At 41.3% G+C, this 11,890-nt stretch overlaps 1 protein-coding gene across 13 annotated transcripts in view; it reads right to left on the bottom strand.

Annotated features, from left to right (window-relative positions):
• fat3a (FAT atypical cadherin 3a) overlaps positions 1-11,890 on the bottom strand; it is a 291,897-nt gene that overhangs the window by 86,775 nt on the left and 193,232 nt on the right. For 8 of the 13 annotated variants that reach the window (XM_020619087.1, XM_020619094.1, XM_020619093.1 and 5 more), the window contains exons 6-8: positions 8,929-9,139; positions 5,359-5,427; positions 921-1,063 (exon numbers count right to left, since the gene is read on the bottom strand). In XM_020619087.1, the coding sequence (XP_020474743.1) occupies positions 921-1,063; positions 5,359-5,427; positions 8,929-9,139 (423 nt within the window). The remainder of the gene's footprint in view (positions 1-920; positions 1,064-5,358; positions 5,428-8,928; positions 9,140-11,890) is intronic. The other 5 variants (XM_020619096.1, XM_020619097.1, XM_020619098.1 and 2 more) reach the window with 2 other exon arrangements.

The following is an 11,890-nucleotide window of genomic DNA, read 5'->3' as shown; positions in this document are numbered from 1 at the left end:
TGTATTGTTATTTATAGTGACGGATGTATCATCTGTACAAATGCTTCTTGCTAAACCAGGACCAACATTCACAAAAAACCTATTAAACTTATCTACTACATCCTCCAATCTGTTGACCGGTGTATCATTGTCCATAAAATATTGAGGGTAGTTACTCATGCTGGTACTGTTTCTAATCAATTTATTTAATATATTCCAAGTACCTTTCATGTTATTTTTATTATCCTCTAATACTTTAGAGTAATATTGTTTCTTACATATCCTCAATAACGCAGTTAATTTGTGATAAAAAAAAAGCTTAGCTTTTGTGATCCAGTCATCATTTATGGATGGTGTTTTTGAATGAGGAGGGCCAGGTCAGGCCACAAGTGGAACTGGATAAAACTGGATTAACATACCTGTTGGTTAGCATACTGCTCAAATAAGAAATACCATGGTGCAGTACAGCAAGAAGGCTCCAGGTTGAAACCTGCTGGCTAACCAAGGCCTTTCTGTGTGGCCTGTGCATGTTCTTCCTGTGCCTGCATGGGTTTCCTCCAGGTTCTCTAGCTTGTTCCCACAGTCCAAAGACATACAGCTTAGGTTGATTGGTGACTTTAAATTGCCCATAGGTGTGAATGCTTGTCTGTCTCTATGTGTCAGCCCTGTGATGGACTGGTGATCTATCTAGGGTGTACCTTGCTTCTCCCCCATTGTTACCTGGAATTGGCTCCAGTCCCCCTCAAGGACAAGTTTGTAGAGTTAATGAATGGACTCATAGACAAACGATCATAGTTAGTACTTTTTCATCCTTTTAACTCAGTCCTACTCTCTACTGCCCTATTGGAGTAGTCACAGCCTTCCTCTGTGGTACCTGATGCATTAACATTATAACTTGTCCCAAAACAGTTACAACCCAGCCAACAATGAAAACTTGGTACCTGGGTATATGCAGTATTGGTGCCGTCTGTGGCCTGCACCGTCAGGTTATAGAAAGAGTGCTGCTCAGCATCCAGAGGCCTGGCGATGATGATGGTGCCCACAGCCTTCTCTACATCAAAAACACTGTCACTGTTTCCACCTGCTCCACAGGAAAAAAATCGAACAGGAGGAGGGAGGGGCACACAGGGTTAATCATAACACATACTCTGGACACACACCATGTATGATAACTATGTGAATACACACCTTCACACGAGCCAGACGGTTATATTTACTGAGTAATAGTTTTCAGTCATGTGGAACCATGTGCTGAAATTAGATTTTTTTTTTTTAATATTGCATATACAGTAGAAAACTGGTTGTTTTCCAAACAACCTGTACTATCTAATCAGTAAACAGTGATTATAATGGTCACAAACAGCACATGACTGGAGCCCACTGCTGCACATACACTCTTCAGTGATTTGCCTTGAAATATGCAATGATGTAGAGAAAGGAAGGATGACTGTTGCCAGGGTAAAGCCCCCTATCCCTCACACACAAACACACACACAGCTGCAAACCAACAGTCAAAAGCATGGGATCACAGCAACACAATGAGGCATGAGCACTGGCCATGCATGCAGCACCAATAATGTAAACATTTTGTGAGTTTGTGTTTCTATGAATGTCTGCACAGCACACATGGTTATTACATTTGAAATGTACAGCACATACAAGTTAAACATATGTGTTTTTGTGTTTGACTGGACATCCATTCAAGCATTTGTGTTCTGAAAGGCAAATGATCCTCCCAGCCCAGTGATTATAGTTTGAAGGGAAACCAGTGTGAGATTGACAACATAGTGACTAGTTGTGTTGGATCTGACTTCTTTGTGGAGCAGAAGCACATAACTCCACTCATATACACAAAATAAATTCAAACCAAATGGAGGGAGTTTGTTTGCAGAAAAATAAATTCAAACCAAATGGAGGGAGAGCTCACTGTATACGTGTGTTTGCAGAAAAAAGTTCACTGGTAATGTTGATTTAGGTGAGATCATGATGGGGAGGCCTAATGATGTCTCCCGACACAGTATCGGTGCGACAGAAGAAAAGGTAGGACTGATGTGTAGGTGGAGCTGTGATGGTGACCACGTCTCACCACGCACCAAGAATTAAAAGCTTCGTTTAGACTGACTGGACAGGGAGTGTTGTAGGTGTTATAAACAAGTCTGTCATGATCTGCTGTCTACATGAGTGGATGTCTCTGTTGGTGTGTGTCTGCGATGACTGCATGCGCACATGTGTAGAGCAGACTCAAAGGGATTCCTCAGTGGCATCTCTGTCTAATAAAAGTGTACTGTGTGTTTATGTGTGTACCCAGCAACACATGCCTTTATATCCTCTTTTTGTCTGCAACAACTCAGCTTCATCCCAGTGATATTCAGGCTCATCTCTACTCACAGTACTTGCAGTGAAGCAGTTTGCAATAATAACACACTCCTCAGCAGCTCTCTTACACTGACACTGCTTATAGATGAAGCTCCTGATGGGTGAGTCAGTCTGCACTCATCTGTTCAATGCCTAAACAAAATGAATCATTCAATGAAGGTGCAGACCTGAAGGAGTACTGTTGTTGTGACTACCTTAATCAATGAGCACTTTTGCAAACAGTTTGTGTAAGCTGAATAGGAAGGAATTCTATTGATGTGGCCTGTTGAAAACCTTTAAAACATAAAATACCAGCAAATAACATGTTTAAACAAAGATAGGCAAATAATTTGATGATATATTTGTAACCCCCAGGTTATTATGGCTATTCAAGTTTTTATTTTCAGAATACAGCACACAGTAACAAAAGCATCCTGAGACCATTCCATTTGCAATGTAGTAATATTTTCAAAAAGCCTGTAAGTGTAAAATATTTAACTTACTAGAATGAAATCTGCTGTCACCCATAGGTTTTTTTTCTTAGATAACGCCACTAGAAAAAGCCTGATTTAGAAAAAAAATCAAACATTACATGATCCATAAAATCATACACCTTAATCAACAAAATCTTCTGAAAGCAACTAATCTCCATTCTCCGTTTTACTGCATGGCATTCATGACCTACAGAGAATATGAAATATGTATGTATTTAGTGTAAAATGCTTAAAGAAATCCAGTAAACAGTGGCCCAGGTTATGGACACATATTCAGCTGTTACACATGACAGAAACCAATAATAACTTCAGGCTGTTAACTTGAGCTTTTAACCAGATGGTCAACAGTCCTGACAGAGTCTGGTGTTCACCCCAAGAGATGAATGTCTGACTTCTCTATACATATGTGATGATGTTGTTTTACTGATCACAGTGGTTTAAACAGATCTATGAGGCAAATAATTGAGAGATTTTAAGCTGGGTTGAATAACCTGTGCTGTGCTGTTTGCTCTGTTCTCCACAAAATATTAATGATCAAGTGTAAAGAGAAAGAAGGAAGCTAAACCAAACTGTGATCACAGGCAGCTTGAAAGAGCCGCGTCTGCCATCCAACCTAATCATCCTCATTTAGAACATAAGGAAGGAAGGGGTTTGCCAAGAACCCTACTGAGACCAGAAAAAGCCTCTCGTCTGCTGTTGCCAAATTACAGAGAGAGAAAATCCAACACTCCGCAAAGAATGGGCGGCTTCTCCTCTGTTCTAAAAGTATTTTCCACTAACTGCCTAAAGTTGAGTTTATACTCATTGGCTGTGCTTTATCCTACCTACGCACACACACACACACACACACACACACACACACAAAAAAAACAGAAATCAGAAGCATTTCATTTTTAGACTAACAAGGACATACGGTATATATTTATTTTTTTATCTTTAAAATAAGCTTGTAGTATATACTTAGAAATGTCATTCATTTGAATGTCACACAGTTTATATACCTATAGTTTTTTCACTAAATTAGAGTTAATTGCTAATGTATCAACACACAGCAAACAATATAATACTAACTGATTTTGTGACTTTTATTGTTAGTGTTACAAAAGTTCAGGAAATGTTTGGATTAGTTGCTAGCAGTTCCATGGAACTCTGTGCAAATGTACGTCTGTGTGGGTGTGTAGGTGGTCCACTGTGTGTGTCTGTCTGTTGGGCTCAGCCTGCTGGGTGGGGCATGAGCAGTTTTAGCAGTAAAAGGAGCACTGTTGTGTATTTAGAGGATGTGGTGTGTTTGTGTGCATGCATTCTGCTATTTAAATCTGGGTGTGTCTGTTTGTGTGTAAAATGTTTGAGCACTCTTTTCTATCACACAGATGTTCTTTCTCTTCTGTTGCTTTCTCTTTCTGATCATAACAACAATCCTCGCCACAGTCTTGCAAAGACACATACGCATACTGTACGATTTTACAAATATAAAAATCCACCCAGACTCTGTGAGCTATGTGTAGCACATGATACCCTGCATTTTTACACACTCAGAGTCTAAAATGAGTTTTTTACTCTGGTGGCTCAACAAAGTGCAATTTCCATACATTTTCAGAGCTTGTGTGTGGATTAAATGGTACTGTAGGACACTTCAGCATCATGCTGACACCTCACATGTCGAATAGGGGTGCACTCCTGCCTTTCTTTGCTTCCACCTACAATATAAACCACTCTTGTTGTTTTGATCTGCACCTCTATTCATTCTTTAAAAAAAAACCTTTTTTTTCTTTTCCTTTCTCTCCAATTATCTCTGCCCTCCTTCCCACATCTGCTTCAAGTAGCACTTCCTACATTCACACAGTTACAATTTTTCCTTTGCACTTGCTGGGTGTGAGGTGTTGCATGCAGGCAGCTGGGTACAGGGTGGTGTGTGTTGGGTTTCAAGCACTGTGGGTGGATGCAGGGTCCTGGAGGCTGTGTTGCACCTCTTCAGTCCCAAACCTGCTGCCTAGCAGTCAAGTGCTGATCCATTAATTTAGCTAATGGATCAGCACATAGTGGAAGATTTGTGTACATGTGTGAACTTGCCTTTGAAAACTGCTACATGCGAGCATACATCATTTCCTTAAGGAATGTGTGTACAGGTGCTGCTAACATCAGGTTATTTGAGCTGTCACTGAGGTAACCCGGGGGTTGTTGCTACGGGAGCAGATAAAAAGGTTGTGATACCTTTTTACCAAACCTTCATCCCTTCAAGTAACCTTGGCTGCAACATACAGTAGTCCATTAATGTGAAATGTACACACACATGCACAGACACAGACAGAGGATAACACAAACACAAACACAAAAAACACACATCCACTGAGACTGACGGTCTGTGTGGTTTACTCCATTCATCCTAACAGGGAATCACAGGAATACAGTAGCAGCATCAATGAGAAGCACAAAGGGTGACAATGACTGCCAAAAAAGAGAGAGAGAAAAAGAAGGAAAAGGAAAAGAAGTGGACAGAAGGCAGCATAGAGCAGTAGTGGAAGTGAGATACCTTCTGAGGAACAGTTCTTGCCACAAGCGCTCTGCAGAATATAGAACATCTCACGGAAAGACCTGGGACCTTCCAGGTATGAAGCATTGAGGAGAGAGAGAAGAGAAAAGGTGAGACAGGAGGGACAGTCAAGCTCGGGGGAGGAGAACAGAAGGACAGGAGTGTGATGTGATGAGGAAAGTAGAAGAGGAGACAAAACAAGGGCAAGGGATCAGCTGTCTCTGACGAGCTGAGCCTCTATCACAGAATTTGTACATGTGATGAAGAGTACTGCAAAATAACCTAATAACTATGTCTCTCTAGGAATTTTATCATGTCAGGTCATTTGTAGGAAAATGTTTAGTCATTTTGGTTTAGTACTGCTGCACTGACTCAAGGACTCTAACCATGACACTTATATTTGTGGATTAAAGTTGGTAATACAGTAGCTTAACAACATCTTTTCAAAGACCAGTGTCCAGTATTTTATTTATTTTTGTTAGGATATAAATGTTTGGGGTAAAATGACTAGAAAATGTGATTCTTGCAGAATTAAATGATTTTTTGCCATTGAGTACAATCCTATTTACAGGACATCAGAAAATGTTGCAAGCAATTCAAACTAGTTAGCTCATGATCGAAGTAAAAAAGCATACTCGCCTACCCTAACCTTAAATCTAAATTGTTTAATTTGAAACTTAACCATGTAAGAGGCACATTAGAAAACTCTTCTATGAATTGTCTTGGTAATAGTGGTATGAGGACGTGCCTTGCCCTAATAATGTCTATAATTTATTGTATAATGTATGGATGTTATGTGAAGGACTTGTTATGTAACTTGTTTTTGTAAGTTTGTTTTATTTTGTACTACCTGTGACTGGTAGTGTACTTTGTCACTTTGACCAGAGTCAGAGATTAGCCAAGGTAATTTATATTGTCTCACTAATATGAATAAATGAAAAGGAGGAGAATACACACTGAAAGAACATTTACAGACAGAAAGAGATGGACACAAACATCAAGAGACGGCAAGCCAGAATCATTGGTCAGAAGGACTCTCCAGCTGGATACACACTGACTGCCACTGCTCAGTGATAACAAAAGGAAAGATGGATGGAGCATTGTGGGAACCACAGTCCTCCCTGGTCATTGTTGTCCATCTGGTCTGTGCTGACAAGGGTCCACAGTGCATGCACCACAGCTGGGGAACTGCTAATGTCCATGTAGTATTGAATTGCATTAACATGAATAGAATTAGAATCAAAAGTACTGATTATTAGAATTATGAAATCCCTCGTACCACACCAAAATCATCACCACACAATGTGTACAAATTGAGCTCAGGATGCTGGGCATAACATAATCTGGCTAAGCCTTAAAAGTGGGTGAAAGTGAACTTTGATGAATAAAGGGGATTTAAATGTGCAGTGCTGGGCATTCCCCAATTTAAGGAATGGCCTTAAAATCTGCCAATATGCTCTTCATAGAAAGTGAGCCAGCAAAAGCCAAGCAGAGTTTAAAAAGTAACTAAATAAACCATGAATAACACTTATAACTACAACCCAAAATCAGAAAAATTACACTTGGCACACTTAATCACTTGGTGTCCTTAGTCCCTAAATGTCTTTTTAGTGTTAAGGAATGGCAACATCACACCGTGGTAAATAATTTACTGTCCCAGCTTTTTTTGGAATATGTTGTAGACATCAGGATTTTAGGAAGCATCTATTTTGAACAAAGAATAAAATTGATGAGATATCACATCCAATAATCTGCTGCTGTATTGTTTTCAATCTAATAGAGGAGACAGTGTTGAAGGTGGAGGGTGGGGTGAAGCCAATTCCAGCTGACATTAGGTAAGAAGAGGGGTACACCCTAGACAGGTCACCAGTGTATCACAGGGCTGACAGACAAGCACACACACTCACACTCACTCCTATGGGCAATTTTTAGAGTCACCAATCAACCTAAGCTGCATGTCTATGGAGTGTGGGAGAAAGCTGGAATACCCGGAGAGAATCCACACAGGAACAGGTAGAACATGCAAAGGCACTGGGTTGGGCTTTCTATGAGGTGGCAGCACTAACCACTGCGTCACTGTGCCACTACAGGACACAGATGATTTACAAATCACTATTTTAAGTTTTAATTTTGATTTTACATACCATCCCAACTTTTTCTGATTTGGGGTTGTAACTCAGTAAATCTTTAGAAGAGATAGTCTCTTTGAAAACAGTCTTGATTAACAATCATGAAAATAATTTTTGTTAAAGTTTTATCCTGATTCAATCCATGGAAGTTCTCTATTACGGAGTGAGTATCGATAGGATTTTACCTGTACTGATATCGATACTAATACTACTTATCAATACCGATACTTACCAGATACAACTCTCCATAATTTGGTGCAAAAATAAAGACAAAATATGAAAATATTCAGCTGTTTATCACTGAGGATGTTTGATAAAGTGTCTCTGGTTTGGTAAATAGGGTTTGGGGCTGTAGTCATCTCTCTGCAATTGAAAATGTGAGCAATGAAAAAATTATTTATCTGTGGATGTCAAGACAGCTCACACTAAGTTCAAACTTAGGCTACCTAGCAGTTAGCAATTTATGCTACACTAGCTGTTGGCTACTGAGTATAGGCTAACTAAACCAACTGGACTACTGTAAAGCTGTAACAAAAACTGTAAAATTATACTTTTTCCCCTGTCTTTCACCTGTGTCCAGCAAGGGCTGCTATCTATGGGATTATTTAGGAACATGAATTTGACATATTTAAAACCAATGCTAACTGGGGCCTAACTTAACAACTAAAGCTACACCTATTTTTTTTTAATAACAATAATGATTATCACCTTGACTTGGCGAGGTCAGGACAATGCATTTTCAGTTTGACAGGTCCCATTGGCATCAGAGCCACAAACGGGACACAACACCGGGAGGCTGCACTGAAGCAGCATCCGCTTCGCTACAGCAGTCAGAAACACTGCACGACTTCAGAGTCAGGGAATGCTGAATATGTTAGTATTTCCATGCAACTACTTTTTACATATATTACATTTAGCTGCCTTTTCATTAAATTTTGTGAGGCAACCCGACACTTTTGAAGGTCTTGCCCTGTCTGCCATGACTAAAGAGCACAGAGGCATGTGAATGCCTTTGTCACCCAGAGCAGAGGGTCCCTCCTGGTGATCCAGTATAGCACCAACATATGAAAAAACCAGTTATGTTAGAATTAATTAACATTAAATATGGAAAGTAGCACCATTTGTCCACAAGCTTACTGATATTTTGGAACTGATCAATCAGGAACTGCTACCAATGTAGCATCGGTTCTCGATACCCATCTTGACTGTGTATAGACTGCCAACTGTCTCTGTTACTTTACCTCCTACAGACAATATAGACCTGGCAGCTAGAGAAACTGTCGCCATGGTGACTGGGATGGGCAGAGCATAAAAGATCATGCTGCGAGGCCACAGTACCTGAGCTGCACCTCATATACACCAACACAGCCCGACACACACCATGCACCGAATCTGGGCACGCTCTACTTCACACTACAAAAAGCCCTCCATCAGATTTTACCTGTGATGTCAAACCACAAGGGGGAGGAGCTCTGCTGCAGGGACACCACACCCACAATCTCAGCCACTTTGTCATTTTCCATGACAGTGAAATTGTAGAATGGCTCGTCAAAGAGCAGTGAGAACACTGAGGGAGGATGTCGACGGATCCATTCAATGTGCAGGCGAGCTGTGGAGGACTTTTGAGGACGCCCGTTGTCTGTTGCTTTGATCTGATGAGACAAAACATAGTAGGACTGAGAAGTAAGGAAAAAGTCAGTCTTACTGAAATAATATGTAGGAAAAAAAAGAATATAAATATAAAACATATTAATGTAATACATACAGTAGAGTGCTGATATTTTAATATTGCATTTAATATTGAGGAAATAAGTAAAACCTCAGACTGCGCTCAGTGCCAATAATGTTTGAAGCGATTGTGATCTGCAGCTATAGCAGAGTTAATGTTGAGGAAGGATTATGGTTATGATTGAAAGTGTGTGACAAATTTAGGTTTGTTTAGTGATCACTTCGTTTAAAACATGACAGACAGAGCCACCAAGGTTTTCAGATATTCTGCAGCATAGTATTCTTGGGTTAAAAAGTCAAGGTAACAAGTCTGAAACTAGAAACTATATCATAGTATCAGACAGGTTTGTGTCATGAATCAGAATCAGAATCAGAATCAGTTTATTGGCCAGGTGTGATGGACACATGAGGAATTTGATTTTGGTACATTGGCTCTCAATGTGCAAACAGTAAACCAGCATAAGGTTGTGTAATATAACAAAATAAGCAGTATTAACAGCAATAGTGACAGCAACAAACAGTGCAAACAATGCAGAATAAGCAGTATAAACAGACAGTAAACAATGCAGACAACAAGGAATGTTTGTTGAAATGAGATCAATAGGGATAAGGGATAAAAACAGAGTACTTAAAATAGAGATCTGTATGAATCTGTATAATCTGTACAATGTATTACACACAGGTACTGCACTGAGGGTTATTGTCCAATCATACTGTCATTGGTTAAGTGTTCATCAGATTGACAGCCTGGGGGAAGAAACTGTCCCTGTGCCTGGTTGTCTTGGCGTACAGTGACCTGTAATGTCGTCCAGAGGGGAGGAATTCAAACAGATTGTGTCCGGGGTGTGAGGGGTCTGCAGTGATCCTCTCTGCCCTCCTTTTGACCCGTGTGGTGTACAGGTCCTCCATGGAGGGCAGGCTCATACCTATGACCTTTTCTGCAGTCCTGACTGTCCGCTGAAGTCTGTACTTGTCCTGTTTGGTTGCTGAGCCAAACCAGACAGTGATGGAGGTGCAGAGAACAGACTCAATGATTCCTCTGTAGAACTGTATCAGCAGCTCCTGGGGCGGGTCGATTTTCCTGAGCTGGTGCAGGAAGTACATCCTCTGCTGTGCCTTCTTGATGATGGTCCTGATGTTGGACGTCCACTTCAGGTCCTGGGAGATAGGGGAGCCCAGGAACTTGTAGGACTTTACCGCTGATACAGTGCTGCCAAGTATGGTAAGTGGGGGTAAGGTGGGAGGGTTCTTCCTGAAGTCCACTGTAATCTTCACTTTTTTGAGCGTGTTCAGCTCCAGGCTGTTGCGGCTACATTATAGGACCAGCTGCTCAACCTACCGTCTGTAGACTGACTCGTCACCATCTCAGATGAGACCAATGACCGTTGTATCATCAGCAAACTTTACGAGCTTAACAGAGGGGTCCTTTGAGGTGCAGTCACTGGTGTAGAGTGAAAACAGCAGAGGGGAGAGCACACATTCTTGGGGGGCACCTGTGCAGGATGTAATGCAATGCCATGTTCACCGCATCGTCCACTGACCTGTTTGCCCGGTAGGCAAACTGCTGGGGGTCTAGCAGGGGGTCTACGATGTCCTTCAGGTGGCACTTTATAACTACAGATGTCAGGGCGACAGGTCTGTAGTCGTTCAGTCCACTGATGGAGGTTTTCTTGGGGACTTGAGTGTTAGTGGAGCATTTGAAGAGGAGGGGACTTCACACAGCTACAGTGACCTGCTGAAGATAAGTGTGAAGATGGGGGCCAGCTGATCAGCATACACTTTCAGACAGGAGGTGCTGCCCTAGCATGGTTTAAGTCATATTTATCAGGTAGATTGATGTCTGTTGGGTTGGCAGATGTTGAATCTGTGACAACCCTTTGTTATCTGCGGTCCCACAGGGCTCCATTTTGGGGCCTTTGCTTTTTTCACTGTATTTAATTCCCCTTGGCTTTATCTTTAGGAAACATGGGGTGTCTTTTTATTGTTATGCTGACAACGTCCAGATTATTATGCCACTGAGTGAGAAGGACACCTACTCGATTCAACCACTTTTAGCATGTCTTGCCGATATTAAGGGCTGGATGTCGTTAAATTATTTAAAGTTAAATGATGCTAAAACTGAGGTTATAGTGTTTGGCCAGAATACGCCTGGTGACCCTTCTCCTGTAGACTTAGGTTTTTTGGGGCAGTATGTGCGACCGGTGGTCACTGATTTGGGTGACACCAATTTGAAAATGGAGAGCCAGATACATGCGGTCATAAAATCTGGTTTTTTCGATTTAAGGCAGTTAGTGAAAGTAAAACCCTTTTTGTCATGGCGGCATTTTGAGACAGTGATCCACGCGTTTATTACATCTCGTATGGATTACTGTAATGCACTGTGCGCTGGAGTTAGTCAATCGGGTCTTGCCCACCTCCAGAGGGTCCAGAATGCCACCGCTCGGTTATTGGTTGGGGGGCATAAGAGGGACCACATAACGCCAGTGCTGGCATCTCTCCATTGGCTTCTGGTGCGTTTTAGGGTTCGTTTTAAGATTCTTTTATTTGTTTATAAGTCCTTAAATGGGCTGGCACCATCCTATCTCGTGGAACTTTTGCGTCCGTATAATCCGTCGCGGTGCCTTAGATCAGCTGATCAGCTTCTTCTGGAGGCACCGAGGGCTAGGCGTAAAACT

The sequence above is a fragment of the Monopterus albus genome, unplaced genomic scaffold (assembly GCF_001952655.1).
Source record: "Monopterus albus unplaced genomic scaffold, M_albus_1.0 scaffold214.1, whole genome shotgun sequence".
Taxonomy (NCBI): Eukaryota; Metazoa; Chordata; class Actinopteri; order Synbranchiformes; family Synbranchidae; genus Monopterus; species Monopterus albus.
This window is presented reverse-complemented; position numbering and strand designations above follow the sequence as displayed.